This window comes from Galeopterus variegatus, unplaced genomic scaffold (assembly GCF_000696425.1).
Source record: "Galeopterus variegatus unplaced genomic scaffold, G_variegatus-3.0.2 Scaffold6288, whole genome shotgun sequence".
In the NCBI taxonomy this organism is placed as follows: domain Eukaryota; kingdom Metazoa; phylum Chordata; class Mammalia; order Dermoptera; family Cynocephalidae; genus Galeopterus; species Galeopterus variegatus.
Window position 1 is genome coordinate 93,382 of NW_007732399.1, and position 26,220 is coordinate 119,601.

The 26,220-nt window shown below is 38.3% G+C and overlaps 1 protein-coding gene across 1 annotated transcript; it reads right to left on the reverse strand.

The window, feature by feature from the left end:
• SSR3 (signal sequence receptor, gamma (translocon-associated protein gamma)) lies at positions 1 to 14,404 on the reverse strand. Its single transcript, XM_008590692.1, has 5 exons — positions 14,209 to 14,404; positions 12,860 to 12,986; positions 7,652 to 7,750; positions 3,041 to 3,172; positions 1 to 1,997 (listed from the first exon to the last, which is right to left on the reverse strand). The coding sequence occupies exons 1-5, from the start codon at positions 14,339 to 14,341 to the stop codon at positions 1,931 to 1,933; spliced, it is 558 nt and encodes a 185-aa protein (XP_008588914.1). The 5' UTR covers positions 14,342 to 14,404; the 3' UTR covers positions 1 to 1,930.
• Positions 14,405 to 26,220: the final 11,816 nt, after the last annotated feature.

Below are 26,220 nucleotides of genomic sequence, written 5' to 3' on the forward strand. Positions count from 1 at the left end.
TTTTTTGCTTACTCACTTTTCTACAAATTTTCAGTTTATTTATTCAAGACAAATTCAATTAAGAATGTTAGGCTGATACTCCTATTTCACCACCCCATCTCAGCTACACTATTTATCATACCAAGAATGGTGGCAATTTTTTCTCCACCCACACAGGCACTGCCATCTAGTGGCAAGTTTTCACTTGCAATTTAAAGAGATATTTGACCCAGCAAATAGACACTGAAAGTTTGTCAAATAATCATTTTGTCAAGTAAGCAAATGCATTTGGTACAGTCTCCATGCCACCAAACTACTCACTGTTTTTTTTTTTTTATCAACAGTAAGGAAAAATTAAAATAAATAAATAAACTTCTTACTTGTTGTTCTAACTGTACCTTGCAATAAATCTCTTCTGACTTCCCTATTCATCCACATTATCTAGTGATGGCACTCAGATAACACTGCACCAAAGAAAAGAACTACAACCTTCTAGAAGCAATGATGAAATATAATCCTCAACTACAGACAATGATCATCTGGGTAACTATGCAAATGCACTCCTGCCACCCCTATCTTCCTTCCTAGTTCCTGGATAAAGCCCACCAATGCACCCAATTGCATGAAAGTGAAAGGTGAACTCCTGATGAATACCTTTTTTATAAAGTTATAAATAAAATGGCTAGTATCATTTATAACATTCATATTAAATTCAGAAGTGGAAACTAAAGATCAGGAATATATTTCCTTAGAGGTACTGCTTATAGAAAATTACTGGATGTGGTCAAAAGCTAATAGGAATATAAAACCAGTATCACTCATGATTCCACATCCTTTTAAGTGGCAGAGTTTAAAGAAGTTTTCAAACTTTTCCAAGTCATGGCACACAGGCAGAAAATGATAATATCTGTACAAACATGGTAACAAATATGAGACACTCGTCTTAGCTGGACCCTTAAGAGCAGAAGGGATCAATAATTTGTTCTCAACTGATGGGAACCTGTGGACTAAAGGGCCAAATTTATGAAAGTCCTAATGGAAAAATGCTGACAAGCACTAAAATGACGGTAAATTCCTTGGAGAGTTCTTAGAATTCCAGAACTAAGATCACAAAAATTACTTTGGTCTTTTACATGTCAATATTCAGGAAAGAGGTTCTCTCTCTCTCACTTAGCATTCTTCCAGTGGCGTGAGACCCTGGTCAAGGAAAACAATGACTCCAGTGTCTTAACTAGTCAAACCAACATGGCAGGGTCAAGTTGACCGCCCTAGCCACCCAGGGCCAGAGCCATACGGCTGAACAGTGTGTGCTTTAACCCTGCAGGACAACTCTCATATGCCTGGGCACTATTTTTAGGTTACTTTGGCTGCCTTTCCTCTTCTAAATTTTTTTTTTAAAAAAGGAATTTTCCCACAAGTCTCTCTTCCCCAAGTTGGAGAGACCAAGTTTTTAACTTTATCTTGTTTCAAATCACAAATTCAGAGATTTGTAAACAAGAGGTTTCTGTTCTATCCCCTGGGAAGAGGATTCATTCTGATATTTACGGTTCAAAAAAAGTTGTAATATTATGCTTGGAACACAGAGAACCAGTTATTAACTTCTTGCTCCTATTATAAATAATAACAGCTCAGTCCAGGTTACTGTGACCTCTGACAGATCAAGGAAACAAGTTATTTTCTCCTCTTGTGAATTCAGCACATTTTGAGACACTTTTTGCTTTTAATAAATGTCCTGGTACTGAGAGTTTCCCTTTCAATTCATTTAATTTCAACAATCTGTCAAAAAGAGCCAATAAACAAATACTGAATTACATTCTGTTGGGTTTTTTAAAACCCTCAAACTCCAGACTATAAAAACATCTTGTGTGTCTTCCACCCTGACCACCCTGCTACTGTTCCATATGCCACAGGCCACCCATAGATACAAAGCCAGGGGCAAAGATGACATGGACTACTTGGAGCCAGTCGACAGAAGGGCGATGAGTCCTGATGAAGCACTCATGGACAAAATGTAGTTCCTGTAAGAATTTCAGGTTAAGGAAAAATTAAAAACCCCAAATTAGTTTTTCAATAAAATAAAAAAAGCCGATGTCTTTGGAATGTAGTTTCCCTCCTGATACTCTGTATAATAACAATGACATGCAGTCCCATTTTCAGCAAACACAATTTGCAAGACAGAAAACTGTAAAGAATGAAAACATTCACAGGAAATGTGTTCCAATTTAAAAAATAAAACACATGATACAGAAAACTGTAATAGATGACCACAAAGAACACATCTGAATTCCATTTAACCTTCACAAGAAGAGCTGATCAAGAGTGGCAGAGGAAAGAGAGACTCTTTCTCCCAAGAGCAAAGGAAAAATAAGTCTCCCCTATCAATCAGTGTTTTGTTGCAGTTGGCATGTAAAAGCAAGGAGCTTCTGAAAGTTCACAGCTATTCCCAGCCTCTGAACTGGGCCATTTTTGGCAAACCACCCAAGTATTCCCAGAAGATACAAGCTGTAGGGTGTCTGATATTTTATTACATCACAATGTCCAATTGTTAAAGACATGATGAACATTCCTGAATAACATCTTTAATAAATTACCTTAATAAGAGACAACTGATTCTTGCCCAAAAGCTCAATTTAAAAGCAGCTTGAAAACTATTAAGATATAATGAAATGTGCCTATTTAACTATACTGGCCATCCACCTAACCCCAAAGCCCCAAAATAATAGCACACACATGGGCTTATGCCAGGAGCTATCAAAGAAGGCAAGATTGCTTTGGCTCCTTGGAACTTTTTTCAAGTAGGCAGGTACACATAATCACATACATAAGACTGCTTCGTAATACTTATTTATCATAAAGTCACAATTTATAAACTTAAAAGAACATTAAATAAAACAAAAAGCTGTTATTTTAAATGTCCAGAAACCTGCCTAAAGTCAGGCTATTTGCTGGACTGACTCCCAGAGCAGTTTTTCTTTCCACTAAAATACTCAGACAAGTTGAAGCCAAATTGAACTACTATTTCTAGACTTCTAAAAAAGATAATCAACTCTTAAAAGGATACACAGTAGGATTGAAGTTCTTCAGTATAAAGAAGGAAGCAACAATGACCAAGACCAGAAATAAAGTGTTGTTATAGAAGATCGAAAATGTTGTAGCTTCATAATCTGCAACTTCATTTTTCTTCCACAAAATTCTGGAGAGACAGAAACAAGTCAAACAAGTTCATAAATATGATTAAAAACTTTAAATACCACATAGTTCTAGTTCATCACAATCCAAGTTTATCCTTACATCCTCAATGGTGAGAATGTGTTTTTAATATCAAATTTAGTCAGAACTATTCCCTTTCTTCCACCAAAAAAGATGTTTCCTCTCTCTTTATTGATGCTGAAGAAAACAGTTGTTGGGTCAGGCCGCCAGGAATAAGGAGGAAGGGACTGATTAATTGCAATTGGTATCTTAGCAGCTACAACATGCATCTTTCTCTAGGTCCACACCTAGATCTGTACCCTGACTTGAGGTTCTCTACAGCCAAAGGATTTCAGCCTTCAATATCACACTACTTAGGAAGATAATTCCAACAAGAAAAACTAGTTCTGGTCTCAAAGAGGCAGACTATTTATTGTTAGCCATCCTCACTTAGTTCAAGCAAAGAATCTGCTTGATCATTAGGTGAATTTTTTTTAACTTTTTAAAACCTTATTACTTTTTATTTATTCTATTTTACTTATTATGATTTAATCTTATTAATTTACTAGTATTTTATCAGCCTTTTCTTTTACCCCTTCACATAGGGAAGAGGAAGTTCCAGGGTGCCTGTGAAAAAGGCAGGCTTTATTCCTCTTGGTTAATTAACTTTGTAAAGCAGTTTTTAAAAAGGGTAGGCTGTGACCCATCAGTGGGATGTGAAATCAATTGTGTGGATCGAATGTCCAGGGAAATTAACTGAGTGGATTGAGACCACAATTTTTTTTTAATGAAATAGGAAAAAATAGAAAAATATCAAGAGGGCAACACATATCATTGTTTGTGAAACATTTGCATGTGTACCTACATGAGTGTATTTGGCCAAAAATTAAAATATATATGTATTTTTTTACTGTGGGTTATTATCACAAACGTTGAAAACCACTGCTGTAGACACTGTGTTCCAAAAAAAGATACCCTTCTCCAGAGCCAGATGACACACAACCCCTCCTTCTCCATCCTAAAAACAATGGCTAAACTTCACGGGTAATTGGCACATTTTATTCACCATGTGTTCTAATCCAAAGTAAACAAGTTTAGCTGTAAAGGACTAAGTGAAGAGTATTATCACCTTGTCCTCATCATAAGAAATCTGTAGTCTCTAATACATATGCCGTATTTCCTTGATTCTACGAATACCATCAACTTAATAAATCTTAAATTTACTATAAGTTTGGGGGAAGGGAAGAATATTACATTACATACATCAACTACAAGACACCTTCTGATTTCAGAGAAGGTTAAATGTAAATTAAAAAATACATATGACTTGAAACTGGCGAATACCATCAACTTAATAAATCTTAAATTTACTATAAGTTTGGGGGAAGGGAAGAATATTACATTACATACATCAACTACAATACACCTTCTGATTTCAGAGAAGGTTAAATGTAAATTAAAAAATACATATGACTTGAAACTGGGGGAAATACATTTTACCATTCTAACATTAAGCAAAGAAAATCAAGCCCAGTAAGATACATAGTACTAACACGATTTAATGCTAGAAAACCCTCAGAACAATGGCCTCTCTTTTTTAAGATGCTGGCATAAGACACAATGAAGACAGGCTCCTGAAGCAGGCTGCTAGCATGCCTTTACTCCAGCTCCATCACAGCACTTCTCCCTAACTCCCTTTCTGTGATGACCTAAATCAGAACCATCTTCAAAACAGTTAAGATGAAAAAAGTGGCCCAATCCTTTAGGTTACCCTACCTCCTAATAGGACCATGTGTTAAATCAGTGTACAAACAGTCAGGACAGCCTCCAGAACTTTTTCTAGTCCACCCATATACCAGTTATTTTGAAAAAATTTAGGACCCCGAAATGCTCTCATTGTCAATGGTCTGTCCTCCTAATAGGACCATGTGTTAAATCAGTGTACAAACAGTCAGGACAGCCTCCAGAACTTTTTCTAGTCCACGCATATACCAGTTATTTTGAAAAAATTTAGGACCCCGAAATGCTCTCATTGTCAATGGTCTGTCAAATCTCCACTGGTAGGAAATCTAGCTTGGGAGAACACTTCCCAAAGAGTCATTTTTCCACAGAGAGCTTCCTTCAACAGGAGAAAAATTGAGAACAAACAGCAACTGTTAACAATCAGATGCTAAATGACAGCTCACAGATAAATCAAGAAGAAATAACACTCACACCCTGGAACAAATGTTAATGAATCTCAATTTTCCTCTGCTTATTACCATCCTTAGATGAATGTGTACTTTAAAACACTTTCAAAGTGGCATAAAGTATATACTCCAGATGACTGTACATAAAGCTTTGAGATGCACCTCTAGGTGAAGAAGAGCTGATAATACTTCTCTTAGGTCAAATCTCTTGAGCAGCAACTTATCTTTTGAGACAGAATCATACTAGATTGTAACGAGAGTCTCTGGTCCCAGTTAGCAGGGTAAATCATGAATACAGACCTAGGTAAAACTTCATCCAGTGTGGCTTTTGTGAGAGATATCAACAGCACCAACTTCTACCAATGACAAGAAGAGAAATTTTACAGTCTTCTGATACACTGAATTTTACCTCCACTTCATCCTACTTTGAAATATCTAATCCAGCAAATGGCAAAGATATTTCATTCCCAATTCTAACTCTGATCCACTAGCAATGACTACCTGAACGCTGCACTGAGAAGGATTCTGAGACATGTCCCAGGATCAAGAACAAGTGCCAGACCAAATCAGGCGAGTCTGCAGTGGACAGAGGTGACCCACTGCCATCCCTCATAATTAATTACCCAAAACCTGTAAAAACTGTAACAAACATTTTGAAATTTGAGTAACTATGATGCACACCCCAGTTTAAGAAACACTGTTCCAATAAATATAATAAAAAGGTTATTTTTAAAAAGTGTTCTAGATTCTCTAACCTCTATCCCTATGCAAAAATACACAATCAGAAAGCTATGTAGCCAGACCTTATTGTAGTTGCTCGCTGCAAAAAGGCCTTCATTGTCATGATCTTAATATTATGCTTTCAGTTTTATAAAGGATCCACAGGAGATAATTATTTCAATAATGCTTGGTGTCCTTCCAAAACCACTGTAGAAGACATTGTTCATTAAGTTACTCAGTGTCCCTTCAATAAGGATCCACTTGATAAAGTCCTTCCAAGATTCAGTGCCAGGAAAGTTTCTCTTCAGAGGACCTGCATGCTGCTTCTCATCAGACAATGAAAGCTGTATGACCTCAGAATTAATTTTAGTGCTTAACTGCTGTAACTAACTCTAAGGTGCTTGTTCACCTTTTCTTCCTTTTAAATGGTTTCTGATCCTTTAAAATTGTATTACTTTGTTTTATATGCACTTTAATATTCCAAGTTCCTGCTAAGTCTTTCTGGAGCAAAATAGTATAAAAACTCTGTTTCACGAAGCACCTTTTTCACACTAAAGATCCATGAAAACAACCAGACTCATGACTCTATTAAACCATCAGGCAACTCTTAAGCACAAATTTACTCAATCATTCAGTAACTTCAGTTCATTGAGTAACTTCAGTTACTCAAATGTCAGCATATTTAACCTTTCTAAGAGAAGCTGGCAAGAAAAATTGGGAGAGGGGGGCTAACAAAAGTAGCACAGATTTGGGCAACAGGAGACAAACCCAGTTCTTTTCTTTTTCCCAATCAATGCAGATAACCAAGAACTGGATGTGAAGCCCAGGAACAGAAATACCCCCACTGAGAAATGCCAAAACATTAACACAACATAAACCTTCAGACCCACAGGGGTTAGGTGATATGAGGTAAATTTTGTGCTCAAGGTTGCACAGCTATCAAGAAGCAGACACAGCACTGGACAAAGCTCTGTAGCTTCATAAATTCCAGCAGAGCAGTTATGAGTACAAGCTCTCAAGTCAGACTGCCATGGACCTACCATGTACTAATCTATGACTTTGGGCAAATTACCCAAGCTTTCTGTACCTTAGCTTCCTCAGATTAAAATGGGGGCAAATACCTCACAGGTCTCTTCAGAATAAATCAACCATGTATAGCACAAAGAAAATTATCTGGTCATAAAAACTCAAAGTTACCTACTACTACTCCCACTGCTGCTACTTCTACAATTCCAAAATTTACCTCAAACAATTCCAATTCCACATTCTCTAAGAAGAAATCAAAAGCTTATTTTCCCCAAAATACCCCCTTTTTGATCTCCACACTTTTTTTTTAATGGAAAGCTTTGTGTTATTTTTCAATTCTATTAATTCTGTGAACCTTTTTTTACTTTTTATTTTTATTTTTTTGTTTTAATTTATCAATATACACTGCAGTTAATTTTCATGTTCCTTTACCAATTCCTCCTTTCCTTCCCTCCCTCTCCCACTTCCTCCCCCATCAACATATCTGTTCACTTGTCTTAACGAGTTCAAGGAACTGTTCCACAAACACTTTAAATAAGGAGTCAAACCTTTCATCTTTCTCCTTCCGAGACATCTTTCTATTATCAGCTTCAGAAAGTTTTCGAGTCACTTCTTTGGAAACAGCATCTTCCCTCTTCTGTGCTACTCTGGAAGGAAAAGAAAAAAAGAAAAAAGTTTCCACATGCTCCAGGGGTGAACTCACACTCTCTCAGAAACACTCTGTACCCATATTTTTGTACTGGCAACTGAATGATACTTTACATTTCAAGAAAATAAACTAGACAGAAAGTTCCAAGTTTATTACACTAAAAAGCCAAAAGAGAAGTTCAAAAAACTTGCAAGATGTGGTTTATTAGTTATATGTTTTGATCCTGCTAAAAGGCAGAATTTTCCAAAGTTTAGGTATTTAATATGAAAATAACAGTCAAATGCTATTAGGACAATTTAGTTATAAATCACTATAACTACATTTTGTTTTAATCTCTAACTGCCCAACAAATAAATTTCATAAGGTATTAGCAAATGATATATGATTTCAATTCCAAGTAAATTATAGGAAAGAAAGCTAGGCTTAATAAACACAGGGGGAGTAGCTGTAATATCTTATAGTTATGCTTTTCACTCCACTCCAAAGAACCACTTCACTAAAAAGGAATAATACCATAGTCAGGGATTGACCACACCACTTTTAGTTAAATTAACCACTAGTTTGAGGGTTGCGCCAAAATTAAGATGGAATCAGACAGAAAAGGCTGGAAGTGTCACATAAGAACTTAGAACCTTTAGTAATGAGTCAGATGAAGAAAAAATTAAATGTCTACTCATCAAAAAATCTATAGATGAATTTTTATCAGATGAGGTTGCTAGTCAAAGTGGATAAAATTTAAACTATGATGAAATACAAAAAGCCTCCTATAGGGCCGGCCCGGTGGCGCACTGGAGAGTGCGCCGCTTGAGAGCGTGGCGGCGCTCCCGCCGAGGGTTCGGATCCCATGTGGAGACCGGTTCCTGCTCACTGGCTGAGCGCGGTGCGGACGCAACACCGAGGGTTGCGATCCCGTTGCCGGTCCCCGGTACAGGCGTGACACCGAGGGTTGCGATCCCGTTACCGGTCAGTAAAAAAAAAAGACAAAAAGGAAAAAAAAAAAAAAGCCTCCTATAGACCATGATGTTTAAATTCAACATGGTATATTTTTCATAATATATGAGAAACTGGTTATAAATATGGAAGAAAAAGTAGTAACTGACCATTAGCAAAACTTAACAAATTATATACACAGTCCCACTATGAAAACATTCAACATAGTATCTGGATATGGAACATGGGGATAGAAAACTGTTCACCTTGTGTTCAAGTAATCAATTCCTCATTACTATGTTGTATTTAGTTCTGGTCAATGCACTGAAGAAAAATGTGCAGAAATCAGTACAGATTCAAGAAAAGAAAGCCCAGGATCACTCATGACAGCCGTTTTCAATCTTTCTTCAACCACAAGAGCTTCTGAGACATAAGCACAAATTATGTCTGATGTGATGTATGACTTCCTCCCCAGCCCTCTCACTCAATAACTGAGTTACAATTGACATGGTTAAAAAGAAAACTTTTAGTCAGCTTCAACTAACGTATTTTTTTAAAGGTTTTTAAAAGTTACCTTTTAATTTTGTTACCCCACACAAATAGATAACTGGAGGGAGGAAAAAAAACTTTTTGTCTAAAAAAAAAAAACTTCCATAACTTTCAGAAGTTATGAAACCTAAATAAAAAGTTAGCTAACAAAGACAGCTGTCTTTTTAAGAGATACTTTAGAATACTACAATATACTTTTTACTCCAAAGATCCAGCTTCACCCAACTCATTTTACTAGAAGTTTCTCAGATGCTTCTTTCATTCTTGAGACACTAGGCTCTGAAAGGAGAGACTCCTCTCTTAACCTCTCTAGCAGACCAGGCACTAAGTTAGCGTTTCTTGAACTTAACACCAGACAACTTTTTCTACAAAAGACCAATTGAAGAGAAATGGACATTGTTTACAGCAGACACCTTTTTTAGCTGCGTATAAAAAATACACACACCAACTGTCTGAGTGCTAGAACACAAGAATAAACTATTTTCAAAAGAGTTGGTTATCTCTAAGCATCTTTAGAACAAATAGTTGATCAACTGTTCACATGACAAATCTTCCTTCCTTAAGACACGAAACCAGATAACTAAGTAATTTCTCTCCTAGGTCTAGAATTCTATACTCGTCTACCAGAGGCCTAACAACCACCCTGTAGGTGTATAGTAACTCAGGAAGAGGAAGTCCTCCCCTCTGTCTTAGGGCTCTTAGAAGATAAACCTCACTTAGTGCTGAATGTTCTAAAACAAGATAGAGGTCACCACAGTGGTTCAGCACTCAACCAACTGAGATAATCCACAAAAATCAACTATATTTTTCTTCTTCTTTTTTTTTTTGGCATTAGTATGTCAGAATATTTCCAGCATTTAAAACAACAACAAAAAAAACCTATTTATTTAATTTCTCACATCTTGCAAACCTTGTTTTTTTTGGTTGTTTTTGGGTTTTTTGGCAGCTGGCCGGTATAGGAATTCAAACCCTTCATCTTGGTGTTATAACACCTGAGCTAACCAGCCAGCCCTCTGCAAACCTTGTTTAAATCATGCCACCTTTTTAAAAAATTTTCCAAGGGCTCTCTTACCCCAACCTCTCCGACCCTGGACATAAACATTTATTATGTGCCAGACACTATGTTTAACATGTCACACATATGATCATATTTAATCTTCACCATCCTCCAAGGTACCATTAGTATCCCCATTTTACAGCTCAGGAATCTGAAATTTACACAGGTAAAATGTATGCCCAAGGCTATATGTTTATGAACAGCAGAGCTGGGACTGGAAGCCAGACTGTTGACTCTGAAGCCATCTTCCTTCTACCACCAACACCTACCCGCTCTCAGCATCACACTGGATCTTTGAGCCTTAACCATCTTGCAAATCAGTAGGAATTTTGATGTCAGTAGCAATATTTAATATTAAACCAAAACTATGACTAAAAAAAAAAATTCCACTGTGAGAGTCTATTAAGTCAGTAAGTCACTGAAATTTTATTGAACTAAATATACTGTTAACTATTATAAGGGATATTAAGTAAAAGATATGGCAGTTGCCCTCAAGAAGCCAAAAGTAGAAATAAGAAGGTAAAAAGAACATGACTTTGATTCCAAAGAGGTGAATAAACAATGATATGCAGAACAAGTTAAAAAGCCAAATCCCAAAGATACTGAGTTCCAAGGGGATCACAAAGGACAGGTCATACAAGATTCCACTTCAGAGGGCTTCACTGTCCACAGCCAGCCATGCCTCACAAGAAACACAGTCCAGAACAGCAGACACTGAGATGAGCTGAATCCTGGAATGGCAGCTGGTAGAGGAACTTCCAAGCAGAAATGTGATAAAGATGACCTGATTACTCTGCTGGTCTATCAGAACTGTTGACCATGAAACCTGAGCTCCTGTGTGTCCAGAACAATGATGGGAAAACTGCTGAGCCATTTTTGGCTGCTGAGGCCATTTCTGGACATTTCTTACAACAAATCCCAGTTAGCTGAGATCATCTCAACATGTTTCTATTCCTCATTACTAGAAAGAGCCTAACACAGGGACAACAAAGCAAAGGATTGATCAAAGACAGGAAGAATTTCTCTGGATAAGATTCCTAGGTCTCAAAATAATAGACATGTAAGAAGAGAAAGGAAGGGAGATGATCCTAAACGGGTGAGGGCACAAGTCACATTTAAAGTATGACACGAAGGCAGAGTCAGAAGACCTAAGGCCCAATTCTAAAAGATGAGCTACATTTGTAGAAAACAGGCAGATGACTCGCATTTCAGGGGTCTGCAAAAATTTAGTTTTAATACATTAGAAAAAAGAAGACCATAATGAGTTATTAGGAGAATAACACAATAAAAAATATGTTAGATAAGAAGGAATACATAGTCTTCATCCCAAAAAACATGAATACTACCTTCATCTCACACAGATGATGTAAAGATTACAGAAAGTAACGTGTTTTACATGATGCATGATAAGGTGGGCCCTAAACTTTAGTTTTAAGAAACCAGATGGTGACTACTACAGCAATCCAAGCAAAAAGAGTGTTCAAACTGGAGTGGAAACTATATAAATGAAAAATATAATGTGAATACAAAGCACACTGGCACTTTGAGTATTAGCAAAATTCCAACTGTCTTTAAGAAATATTTCCAAAGAAATATAGCACTTACAAGGCCCCACTGAGGAAACAAATATCCTGCTACCCCTTTAGTGTACATGAGAGCAAATTCAAAGGGCATCTTTCCCAATTAAACAATAATTCATACCTGTTTCCCATGAGTACCATGGCACTCAGAAATAACAGAGGTTATCATCTTTCCTAAGTCTAGACTCTCCCCCATTTTAACCTTTATGAAACCAGAGTATGTAATTGCTAATAATTAATATATATATATTATTTTTTTTTTGTCGCTGGCCAGTAGAGGGGTGACCTCGGTATTATAAGGCTGTGCTCTAACCAATTGAGCTAACTGGCCAGTCCTAGTCCTACTGCATAAATCTATTGTAAGGCTTGGGTTTTCTTTTCAAAAGTTATTATTAAAATAATTATATATGAAGAGTCTTCAAAAAGTTCATGGAAAGCGGCATATTATCTTTCAATACCATTTTTCCATGAACGTTTTGAAGCACCCTCATATTTTACAACTGTAATTTTAAAATAGAGGAAACACAGTAATCCTTTACATTTCATACACATTAGAAAAAATGTAATTAACATTGAAAATGTCAGAGTTTAATAAAAAAAGGACCATTTCTTTCACTTCCAGAAATAGTAAATGGAGAGCCCAGAACAATTCTTTCCAGAAAGAATTCCATTTGGCTATCAAAATGTTAATTTATTTGGTGGCTCTGGTTTTCTGATGAACCCCATGATTAAGGCTAGTGCTTAAATGTTCTAATTCCACCCTCAAAACCTACTTCCATAGTAGTGTCTGACAGATCATTGTCTCTGCTTTGGTTAGTTAACAATTCTTCCTAGCATCAATGTGACTTCCTGCCAAAATATATATATATATACATATATATCTCAAATTAATGCTTATTGAAACTAGCACACACAAATGATCTTTAAGAAGACATGCTACTGTACAAAAATGCAACATGTAATACATACTTTCATGTTGTATTATACTTACTTGTGCTTGAGAACAAATTTTACATTCTTGTATGCAAAAGCTACCAAATAAGTGCTTATTAGGGTCATCACACTATACAGAACAGCAGACTGAATGAGATCCATATGCCATATTCGCCAATATAACCCTGAATTAAGATAAGGGGGTGGGGGATACAAAAAGGAATAAAATATTACTACCCCATTACAAAGACCTGTTGAATTAATTATACCTAAGTTTGGTAAAAACATAGTAGTGGTTAAAGAATGCAATACAGTATGAGAGAATCTTCAGAAGTTAGATATCCATTTAAAACAGTTACAGTCTCAAGCTTTCCCAGTTCAGAACACTTGAAAAACCTAACCTTTCTACTACCAATCCAAGTGAAGTTTCTGCTTCTTCAAAAATTAGAACAAACGCAACAAAATCACAATTAGGACTTAAAATTTCATTCATCAGCATACTATTATGCTAAATACAGGCCATTCCAAAACTCCACGTGCAGTCCCAAACCATAGTTTACTTGACGACGTGGCTGTTATCTGCAATCAAGGCAGTGCTTTGCCGGTGGCTTTGCCAGTGGCTCCACACCACGTTCACTGCACCTTAGGTTTTAAGGCCAAAATTGAAAATACATTTGGATTTGACTGCCCAACAACCGTGCAGATATGCGAGAAAGGAGATTCAAATTTGGGAAACCTGGGCTCTAAAAACGACCTTGGCCGAGTCTGCAAACAGTTTCCCATCGAAGTGAGAATCCTAGAACTGCTCTCATAGGATTATTTAATAAATATAGCTGACCCCTGGCACTAATTCAACCTCTCTCATTTTGCAAGTTAGGAAAATAATGCTCGGCGGTTTGAGGCCGCTCACTTACGGATACACTTGTAATTCAGTACGAGGGTTACTTGCTGGGTCTCTCACCCACTTCACTAAGTTTCTTCAAACTAAGGATTGATACAAGTTTAAGATCCTGTAAAGCCAAACAACAGTGGTGTGGAGAAGGACAGCAGGAAATGTGTTTGAGTGTTAGCCCCACACGTTCTTAACCCGAGTACCTGTTTAATACACATTCGGGGCCGCCAACCCGGAGCTACTGAATCACAGTCCCCGGGGGTGGCTCCGGGAACGTGCATACTTTCATAAAACGGCACAAGTGACTTCCCTGTGATACCATCCACGACAATACCAGACAAGAACTCCGAGGCCCACAGAGGCCACGAGCCTCCCCCGCGCTCAGGGCGAGCTAGGGATGGCGCAGGCCGCGGACCCCAGAGTTCGCTCCTCGCCGCCCCGCCGGGCCCTCCTGCCACGTCCACGCCCAGCCCGACCGCCGCGGCCTTCGCGCCCGCCTCGCTCCCAGCACTCACAGATGGGGATGGCGGACACGATGAACGCGTTCCCGAAGAAGAGCGCCGACGACTTGGCCGAGAGATTGCGGCTGAAATCCTGCAGAAGCAGGTCCTCCTCGGACTGCTGCTTGGAGCCGCCTTTGGGAGCCATGGCGGAGCAGGAGCCGAGAGCGGGAGAAAAAGACAGGAAGGGAAGCCAGGCATAGGTCTCTGGCCCCGCCCCGCGGTCACCGTATCCGCTAGCGACCCGTCAGCGCTGCGCGCGGAGGCGAGACCCGGCGCGGCGCGTCGCAAGCTTCACCAGGATTGGCCAACGTGACGCCGCTATGTAGGCTTCCCGTCGTGATTGGGCGAGCGGACCAGACTTCCGGATTCCCGGCAAGCCACGTGATTCATCTGCGTCGTGGAGAAGAAAGGGATTTGTAGTTTAGTTGGTGCTTTTTTTCTAATTAACAAAACTTTATTGACATTTCTCTTCACAGCTACTGATAAACTCAAAGTCTTCAGAATTCCAAAATAAAAAGTTCTTCTGACCCCGCGTCAAACATTCATGAATTCAGCGAGCATATGGTTAGTACCCTCTGTGTGTACCCAGCACCAGGGGCACAGGAGGAGGGAAAGGAGAAAGATATAACTAATACATTTAGAATCCCTTCTCTTTTACACATCCATTATTTCATTAAATACCTTCAAGAATCCTATGACTCATTGCAGATGAAGAACCTGAAGGTGGGAGAAGGGCAGTGCTGGTCTCCAGGGCTTGGGGTCTTTTCACCAAAATAACTAAATAACTGGCTACCAGTGTATAAAAAAGAAAACTGCACTCTTACCTTTAAGGAACTCATAGTCTCATTGATGAAGATAATCTATTACATTGACAAATTACTACTATTTTATTACACTTATTTCAACTAAATCTTTAGAGGAGTGTGGCCTCCAAAGCCAGGCTAAATAAATCAATACTGAGTGAAGATAACACGTTGGCTGGGCAGGACTCTTCTGAATCTCAGAAAGATTGGATATGCCTATTAAAACAGCTAGATGTAATTTTTAACTCATCAAATTATCAATTTTCACTAAAAAAGGGTATTAACCAAATCACTCTCAGCAAATGTTTCTTTCCTCTGCATTCCTGAGAACATCCCAGTACATCAGACGAAACTTCCTCAAAACTTCCAGCTTCCCCATCAACAGATTTGTAGATCTCTTTTTTCCTCACCTTACCGAAATTGTAATTGGCCTCCACAGTTTTCAATCCTAATTGAGCTTTCTTCCTTCTATCTTTTAAAATCTATTCCCTACACAGGTATCAGAGTGAGTTTTCCTGAAATATAAATCTTTCTATTTATCTACAGCAAGTATTCCCAAATGCCAGTTTTCACAAATTCACTGCAAAACGAAAAAGAAAAAATAGACCATTTAGCGAGTTTTTCAGAAAACTAAAAGTATTCATTTTAAAATATCTGAGTTTATGCTTTTTTGATGTTAAAATGTTCTTTCTTTTATTACATGGTGGTGATAGAAGAAACTCTTACTTTCTTTTGCAACATACTCTACTCTCTTTATTTCCTACCTTAGTAACTCACATCCTTTTCCACCCATTTGCTCTGGTTAAAATGCTAGGTTTCAGTACTAATTCCTTTTTTTTCCTTCTTCATCTATGACCAATTCATAATCAAAACCTTTTGGATCTGTCTCTATAACTAGATTTCCTTTCAGCTATGTATAAGTCAAGAGCATAAAAAGAAAATAAAACATAAAAACCAGGAAACTATATATAATCAAAAGGGACAAAAATCATCAGGATATTTAAAAGAAAAAATAAGAAAATAAGAAACATAATAATGAGTTTTAAAAGAATTATGCCTGAGAAAAATACTTCAACAATTAAAATAGGAAACGAAAGTTTCAAATGTTAAGTACATGAAAATGTTAAAATTGAAGTGATCAAAAAGAGTAGCTGAGAAAAATTAATAAACGTTGTAAAACTAAAGATAATAAATATAAACAGAAGATAATCTAAAATAGCAGAAATTTAAAAATTTTTTCATAGGGTAAATTAGAGAAATGATAGGCAATGATGCTTATGATAAAGTTTTCGGTGATGGTAATAGTGAAGATCACGAAGGCAGCACACTTGAAGTACTGCAGCAGTGTTTTTCTTACACCCAAACTGTCTATTTCCTTTTGAAGATCGGCAAGATCTAAGGATCATCTATATATGGCATATATAGCCATGGCACATTGGATAAGCAGGGTAAACAATGCTAAAAAAAAAAAAAAAAACAGAGGTGGGCAATAGATTCTATCTAAGCAAAGATCTACGATATATTTTGCTCATTTCAATATATTTAACTCTACAAAGAAACTGGATGGACTCGATTCTATACCAGCCTGGTTCTAATCTTTGGATTTTGGGCTTAACATTTCCATTGTATTAAGTTACACTTATCAGACTGGGGGAAAAAAATTTAAGTAATAATATGTATTGCTGTCAGGGATATGGATAACAGATTTCTCTCATCTGTTGCTGATGGCTTTGTGAAAGAAAATCTGGCAATTTAAAAATTAATATACCTTTCTGTGGCAGTCACTGCAAGTTGCTTAGTCAATAAGGAAGCCACTGTTAGCTTTTCACTGGGACCTTATGAAGAAAATAATCAATTATCCAGGTTGGCTCTGGGGAGAAAAAAAAACAACTCCTCTGTTTTTAAAGCCAATTTGAAATGCAAATATAATCTTGGAAATAATTTTGAAAGAAGAGATAGAACACTTATATCAGTCTCTAGTTTGATGTTTTAAGGTATCACCTTTGAGATGATTTATTCAGCCAAACTGCATAGTTCAGGCACTGATGTATGATTAATTTATTAGTTCACACGTTTATTCAGAAAATATTTATTGAGAAGCTACTTACTACCTGAAAGGTACTGTGCTAGACCCTTGGGGGTATCCAGATAATAATCATGATTATCATGATTACAATAACCAACATTTATTGAGTCCCTGTATGTCCAACTCTGTGGTAGACCCTTTACATGTATCATGTCATTAAGTACAGCAACCCTGAGAGGTATGTGTTATTATTATCCCCATTTGTCAGATGAAGAAACCAAGTCTCAGATTAGTGAAGTAACTCACTTTGGACCCACAATAAGTGGTGGAGTCAAGCAATAAAACTCCAGGATGTATATTCTTAACCACAAATGAATTGTGTTCCCCTCTGTACCAGTGGAGTCTCTGATTCTAAGTGTCTGCCCCTGAAAGCCTTATTTTGAGCAAGCAGCCAAGGGCAGTGTCTTATGCACCAGCTTCCATGCAGAGTCACATCTCACTGCAACTCTGGCCAGTTCATCCTTGGACTGACAGGATCCTGCACCTAACCCATAGGCAAGCTCAGTGAGCAGGCCTGAGCTCTCCATACTGCATTTTCTGTCTCAGGGAGTTTGAACATAAAACCCTCGAAAGAGACAGTTAATAGAGGTGTACAGAAATCAAGAAGCAAACTGAGAAGGGGTGGAAAGCACAAACCATAACTCCCCAGCAGCCATAAATTAGAAAATGAGAAATTAGAGAGATGCTCTAAGGGCCTCAGGGCTTCTTCATTTCTCTCTTTAGGCCTGAAGGAGACCCCCATTACCTGCAATAAAGCAAAACATTCATCTTAAAAATGAAAACAAAACAGATTTGAAATAAATAGCATAAACAGCTTCTACATACAAATGAACAGATAGATGAATAACTGTGCTCAACATAACTTATCAATTTATATATTGCCTCTCTCAAAACGTTTAAGGCAAAGGTAACAAGATCAAATGATCACAAGGTCCAGGCAAGTAGCCTCAGTGAGTGAATTGTGCCAGGTATAGGACATGAGATGGTGGTGGGGTAAATATAACCAAAAACCTCACCTTTCTAAAAGGCACTCAACTTGAGCTAGATTAGATATACAGAGAGAAAAAACAGCAACTATTGTGTAGGGCAAACACAACGTGGTTGGGGTTTAATCTGCCCCATAAACTCCCAGGTTTAAGGAGATTTAAATGCATATAATTTAGGGAAAAAAATTTTAAGGTCTAATGGAAAAAGCCTTACCATTTCTTTTGCAGAGAATGCTGGAGAATGTTGGCCCTTAGTCTTGGTCAGGCCCACTCTCCAACCTACCCACCACCCCCCACACATACCCCCCCACTGACAGGAGATATTTGCCAGCTGGGTTATTTTTTATAAAGATAAGAACATGAGAATTCTAAATGTGCACTTTGCTGTGGAATTGATTTTTAAACCAAATGAGGCATTAAAACATTTGGGGCACAAGCATTTGTCTTTGAGCCTGAAGCTTATACTTCCCAAGATAAATATTGTTTTTCTTTTTAGAAAATACTGATGTGACCCTTGTAAATTGGGGACTGCTTCTAAAGCAGTCAGAAAAGCCTGTTTCCTTTGTGCCTAAGGATATTCATAAAGTCACTTACTTCTTTAAGAAAATGATACATATCTACAGAAAATATATTATCTTAATAACCACTGATAGAGGCCATAATACTTTAAATCTCAAAACTCCCCCTGGAATCTTCTAAATGTGAGAGTTATCACACATGCATCATTCATACAGCACTGCGGGGCACAATAAAAATTAAGATTTGCACTGGAAATCAATTTTCTTTTGTTACACATTTAACCCAAGCACTATGGCAACAGAATCTAAGATAAAGTAGGTCAGGAATTTCAACTGTAATGCCTTAGGTGATACAAAAGCCAGTCGTAATTTGTTGCTCATATTTTAGGACTCTTTATTTTAAAATTCTTCTATTTCACACACCCCAGTCAATGTTATCAAACAACAGCCTATTAAGTAAAAATCTTAAGAACAAAATTTTGGGGGAGATTTATTTAATCTCATTATTTCATTTGGTTCACTAACTAGTAGTGTCCATCTCCATAATCACAAATAAATGAGGAAGGAAATTCCAGGTAAAAGGGACAGTGTATACAAGTTCACAGTCAAGAATGGGCTCAGTATATGGTTTGCAAATCATTCTATGAAGCATTTGGGGATGATCAAAACCAGGCACAATAAGGAGATAAAAAGAGGAGATGTGCTTCTGTCACTGGAGGATCAATGGAATCATCAGTCATCTTATAGGAATCTCGGTGGACAACCATGCCTGCTGCCTAGACTATTTTTATACAGGAAATAAGCCAAAATTAAGTTCTAATCCCTTTTACAGTATTTTCTGATTCCATCTTTTTTTTTTTTTTTTTTTGCCTCTGGGGAAGATATTTCCCTCTGTCTTATTAACCTACATTTTAAATTTTATTTCCAACTTCCCCCTCTAGGATCTTTCTATACTAAAATTTTTTCCTCTTTTCACTCTTTTCCATGCATAAAGCTTATAGTTCTTCAGAATCAGGAAGATCTGTCTGTTTAATCTGCATCAATAATAGCTGTGATCTTGGGCACATCACTTACCTTCTCTGAGCCTCACTTTCCTCATACGATTGCTGCAAGCGTTAAATGAAAACAACGTGAGGCTCTAGCCCTGTGCCTGGGACAGAGTAAGCCGTCCTCTCCTCTCTTAATGTGCTATCTCCTGCTCAATTGATAAGCCTACACAGCTTTTTCATGTCCTACACACACTCACACACACGTGCATAAGCACACTTTCTCTCGACCCTGTCACATATTTAAATTTTCCACCTGCCCTTCACTAACAAAAAAGTCTGCTCAGACTCACTTCCCACTCATTCCTTGCCACATTGCAACCTGAATTCCACTCCTGCCTCTCTCCTGAATCTGCTCCAGATATAGCCAACTCCAACCTTCTTTCCTCATTGTTTAACCTCTTTACCTAATTGTCTTCAGCATTTAGCACCATTGAATATCTTATCCTATCAAAAAGTTTCTCGTCTCTCGTCTTCAATGAAACTGAAGGAGCCCCTGGTTCTCCTGCCTCTCTGAAAGCTCCTTCTCTAGCCCGTACTCTGAGGACATTCCCTCTCCGCTTCTTGGGGTGGGTTTGCTCACTCATGCGGATATGAAAGGGTCAAGGGGTAAAACCATGGTGGTTCCAGAGGCCTCAAAAAAATAGTACTGCACTGGAAATAATTTTGGCAAAATAGAGATAACTTTTTCAGGTAAGTCTTAAACTCAATTTTGCTCCCTAACCAACAAAAGCTCAGGTGATCTTCAAACTGCTTGATACCTCAGCTGCAATAGAATAAAGTGAAAGGAAACAGGAAAACATAGCCAGAGCTTTACAGCAAGCACATTAGGGAATGTATAAAGTGTATCAGTCCATTTCTGTTGATTATAACAAAATACCTGGAACTGGGTGATTTATAAGAAAACAAAATTTATTGCTTACAGTTTCAGAGGCAGGGAAGTCCAAAGTCCAGGGAACAGAGCTGGTGAAGGACTTGGTGGTGGCAATAGTGACCCAGTGGTCTCACATGGCAAAAACTGGCAAAACAGAGAGAGAGAAACTGACTGACCTCTCATGGGCTCTTACACAAACCTAGACTGTATAGCCTAATGTACACCTCCGGCTCCATTATAATCTTATGGGACCACTGTCATATATGTAGTCTGTCACCGACTGAAAAGTTGTTATGTGGTGTATAACTGTAATTAATTAAGTAAGTAAGGTATGTTGTATATTCTATTGGTTCTGTTTCTCTGGATAATCCTGACTAATCCAATTATGATTATAAACAAAGAATTCTAATTCAGAAAGTTGGAAAACACAAACACACATAAAGAAGCAGAAAAAAATTAACCATGAGTCAAACCCAGAGATAACTTCTGTTAATATTTTGAAGCAATTTCTTCAGCCATTTTTATAGATCTATTTGCACATCTGTAATCTGTTCTAGACATAGTTTTGACTACTTGTCCAATTGATCTATTATGAGCATTTTTCAATGTCACTGAAAATGCCTTAGAAACATCCTTTCTAATGACTACAAAATTGTCCTTTAGATATATGTACCATAATTTGTGTATTTATTTTAATAACTCTTATTTTCTAATCACAAAATAATTATGTCCATTTATAAAATCACAGAATGCAATGTATAAATCACCCATAATCTTATTGCTCAGACATAACTACTGTTAATATTTTGATATATTTCTTTCTAGTATTTTTCTAATGATTAGCTATTATATACTTAAAATAATTAAGGTCATATATTACAAGTATTTTCCCATGTCATTTAAAATGCTGTCAAAATATAATTTTTAGTGACTGTAAAACATTTAATAATATATATCTGCCCTTACTTGCTTACTGGTAAGGAGGGAAGAAATTTCCAGCCAATAAGGAGAGAAAATGTCCAGAAACAGAGGGAAAAGGCCTGTATTAAGCCATGCCCTGCAAGTCAAGAGGTTCTCTAGAAACAGGGTCCAGGCTTGCTTGGCAAACAAAAGCCAAGCGATTCATTCCAAAACTCAGTCCACCAAATCCAAGGGAGGGTAACTGAGTCAGAACTCCTTCAGTTACAACAGAACTCCTTCCCAAACAAACTTTAAAAAAAATCAACAGCAGAAAAAAATTAAAATGGAGATAAGAAGGAAAGAAGGAAAGGAGGAAGAGAGGAAGGAAGGGGAGAAATTTATTAGCTGAGAAAATAAAAAGAAGTTCCATCACTGCTGAGTCCCGAGGCTCACACGATATCCTTAGGACTTTCTTGTTCATCATCTCCCATCTCTTCTCATCTGTGTTGGCATCATTCTCTCCCAATATGCACCATATAAATTTGTCCTGAAAGAAAGCTGGTCATACATCTTTCCAGATTATATCATCTTTACAGCTCTTGATCCCAGGGGAGGAGATAGTATCTTTCCTGATAGCCCCTGAAGAAAATTCTAGTGAGGATTCTGGCTGCCTATGCTGAACCAATCACTGTGGTGAGGACAATAGAGTATCTGACTGGCAAAGCTGGTGTCTGGGAACCATACCTAGTCGGGTGCAGGAGGGTCAGCTCTATTGAAATGCAAGGCAGGAGGGGCAGTGTTCTCCAAACAAGGAAGAAATGCCAGCAGAGTCACGTCCAAACAGGTAAGAGGTCAATGGTTGCATCATCACAGGCAGCAGGGTCATGAGAGGGGACAAGGACAGGCCAGGAGTAATTCCAGGGCATGGGTAGCCAGGTGCATTGTACACTTCAGGAGCCAGGAGCTGGAGCAGGAGGTGTGGTCGGCCCTATCAATATGCTTTAATTTATTTAACCATTCCCCTACTGTTAACCATTTAGATTGCTTCCAGCTTCCTGTTACATCAGTTACCCTGCTAAGAATTACTTTTTAAAATTTATTTTAGGATAACATTTATGCATTTATGATTGTAAAATAAACAGATGTTCATGATAAAATACAGAAAGATAAAGAAATAAATACCTATATTTCTGCTACCCCATGGGGATGGTGGGAGGCCAAGAAGAACTATCTTGAACATGAAGCCTGTAACACTGGACTCATGGGAAAAAAACAAGATTTGTTTAAGTGCTGTTCAACAAGATTAAATCTTGTTAATAGACGAATTTGGGGGGGTTCCCATTTTAATTTACACAGCTGTCCCTCATGAATTGACCCATGGAAAAATAAGTCTCCCTTCACCTCTCACCCTCATTTTCCTTCTACTCTAAGTTGAGTCCCATCTCCGTACATCCCCCCCGCACCAAGCTACCCAGACTGTCCCCAGAGAGAAATATCTCCACCGAGAAATGCATGTAGAACAAAGTGGAGAATTTTATTCACCAGAAATGTGTCAGTCTTTTTTCATGCAACAGCCAGAGGGAGGGAACACTTCCCAGAGTACTCAACAAACTCTATCCTGTGGGAAGCAAAGAGAAACAGGGGGTGGGAAATGAATAAAGAGCTCTCCAGCATCCTAGAACAGCCTGGCAGAATGGGCAAGTAGGTGCAGGAGCCCTGGCAGTCAAGGACAGCTGGGGAAGAGGCATGGGGGTGAAGAAGGAGGGAAAGAGGGACAATTGCATGGACCAGAGGAAGGAGAAGAGATTTTTAGGGACCACCATGAATGAGGAGCTTTGGAGAAAAGAATTATGGCCACGGAGGATTTCTGGGATGCTTTCTATAAGGTGCCCTGTGTCCAGTCTAGTTCTATAATGCCAAAAGCAAAGATATGCATTAATCTTCAAGGCTTCCAGAGACAGATTCACATTTCTTTTGAATGTGACTCTGTACAGAGGCTGCCCCACATGAAAACTGGAATAAACTTTTAAAAGTAACCAAAATGTGAACCTACTATATTCTTTGGAAAGAAGAACTCACTCTGTTTTACACAAGGTCTGCAGAATTTATTCACTACACTCTTTTCCTCTCTGGTACTACACCTAAATGCTTAATACCTTTCTGTTTTATGATTGGATTGATCCATCATGTGATTGTGGAAATGTATCCTGAAGTTCGTTCTTTTAGTCTTTTCTCTGTAAGTTTCTTTTCTCACCTTATCACATCCGTCAATTGATTATATCTCATTATTAGGGCTAAGGCCTTACTTTACTTGTTCTTGTATACTCCACAGCTTTGATCCAGGGCTTTACACCTAGTGGCAATATACATACTTGCTAAATTGTAGTGAAGACAGAAAAAAATAATGGTGACTGGAAGGAGAAACTTCTCAATTATTAAAGAAATCTGCTCTGTCTTCATTTACTCATCAAAGCAACAAACATGTACTAAGGATTTAATACAGACGAAAGTCTTATTTCTTCAGTTTATTGTACAAACTGTTTTTCTATTCTCTCCCAAGAATGTGACTTTTCAGCTGTTGATAACTTTTAAATAGGCTCTTAGCAAAGCCTATCATGGAATGAAGAAAGCGTTTCTTCCTGATAAAAGCCTGGCCTCTATTGTCAAAGGGCAGAAGTCCTCAGGTGTTTTTCACTCCTAAAGAGCAAAGCACGCTTTTTATCTTGAGATGTTTAAAGTCCTTTCATCAGGAAGTGTTTTGGCCTGATAATTAAGGTATGTACCTGACTCAGTTTATTCTATCTGAGGATGAAAGGAGAAAAGAAATGTGGAGGGCCTATAGTCTGGGAAGGCAAGAAACCTTAGGGTAGTAGCCCCAAGGCAAAAAAGGTGTCTCAGAGCCAAGAGATACCAGAACAGCCTCAACGGAACAGTGGTGGTAGAAAAAGTGGGCAGGGATTTGAGGAATTAAATGTGTGTGAGTGCTCCACTGCCCTTCAGTAAGAAGTCAAATGGAGTTGAAGAGTGAAATTGAATAGTATTGTGTTCTTCCAAGAATTCTTGGTGTCTCTTTTCACCATGTTGGCTTCCCATCACGAACCTGGCACACAGGCCAGACATGACCCCTATTTCTGTTAGTCTCACTGGTGATGTGAGAGCAAGCATTTTGTCACCCATAAGGGAGTAAGGGATTGCTGTGCTGAAGAAAATGGTAGAGTGACCAACCCTCCCAGTTTGCCTAGGACTCTCTAGGCTTTAGCAATCAAATTCTTGCATCCTGGGAAACCCCTCAGTTCCTTGCAAAACTGGACACCAACCTGGAGTGGTCTTATGGAAAATTCAAGTATTCATTTAAATGTACTTATATTCACGATTTCAAAATGTTCAGTTTTCATCTACACAAATACCACTTACTCAGTTATAAAACCAGCAAGGCAGTGAGTACTGGACTAGACCAAATGTGGGAAAGCAGTCTTCCTATGGATTTATAAACATCTCACTGCATCTCACAGGGGAGGGAGATCCTGTGATGTTTTTAGGAAGCAAATATGGCAAAAATATAGAGTACTTACATCTTGCACATTTAAAATATGTAGAATGCTGTTGATACTCTCTTTATTATGGATATAAATTTTTATACCAATAAAAGGTTTTGTTTGTTCATTTGTATTGTATTCGGAGAATGTAACTACTTAAAGGGCTTTCATTGTTAATTTGCAACCATCCCCTGCCCCCCAGCCCAGTGCTTCCCATGGTCTTGACTTTTTCAACTTTGAATTCTCCTAACAACCTGACATGAAGAATGTAAACCTCGTGCTTAAAAGAAGTGCTGTTTCATTGTTGTTGTTGTTTGGTATTGTTTTGTTTTAACCTTCTGTTGAGAACCATCAGCTTCACACACTGCTGACACTACACATTCAAGGTTGCTAACCTAAACCAGGCACTCACTCCATGTTGACAAGTCCTCTCCACACTCCTCCAAATGCTAATCCTGCCACCACCAGCACCAGCACCAGCCCTTCTTTTCTCTTACTGATTCACAGAGAACATAGGATGCACTAGAAGGTTGCCTCCTGCCTTCCTGCCAGCAGAACCTCAACCCTGACTCCACTTGCACCCCTCCCCCTTTCTCCTGCCATAATAAAAGAGGTGCTTCTCTTTATATCTAAGGCTCTTCCTCTCTCTGTGCTGACTCCATCCTCGCCTCCATCCCGGGACCCCCACCCAATCAACATCCATCACGTCTGCCTTCACATATCTTCAGTAGCTCTTTCTCTGTGGCTCTGTTCTTCAGCATTTAGACATGCTCCACTCACTCCCACCTTTAACAGAAATTATTTTTCTCTGCCAGTTGTTCCCAGCTCTAGCTGTTCATTAGAATTACCTGAGGAGCATTTAAAAATTTTATCGTGCCCAGGCAACACCTCATAACAATTGAGTCAGAACTGCCAGGGGTGGGTCCAGGTGTCAAAAAAATGTTTTAAAGCTCCACAGGTGATTCTAATGTGCAGCCAGGATGAAGAAACACTGGTTTAACCTAATTATCCCTCCAGCTGCTCCCATCTGTCCTCATTCATTGTCACACTTGACTTGCTGCCTCCTTTTTCCGACCCCTTATTCATGCCTCTATGCGTGTCATCTGAATCCTGTGTCCTCTACTTCCCACCACTCCCCAGTGCTTCAAGGTCACAGAAGAACTTCTTGTTGATAAATCCCTCTTTCCAGCTCTCGCCCTATTTGACACAGCGTTGACTCTCTTGGCTATCCCGTCCTTCTTGAAGAGCTCTCTTCTCTCGACTCCCCCATGCTTC

Excerpts from the sequence above, each read along its gene's own strand:
- SSR3 (XM_008590692.1), bottom strand. The coding sequence starts at position 14,341 with ATGGCTCCCAAAGGCGGCTCCAAGCAGCAGTCCGAGGAGGACCTGCTT. Across the intron at positions 12,987-14,208 it reads CGTGTCCGCCATCCCCATCT|GGTTATATTGGCGAATATGG; the intron begins GTGAGTGCTGGG and ends ATCTTAATTCAG. Across the intron at positions 7,751-12,859 it reads AAATTTGTTCTCAAGCACAA|AGTAGCACAGAAGAGGGAAG; the intron begins GTAAGTATAATA and ends TTTTCCTTCCAG.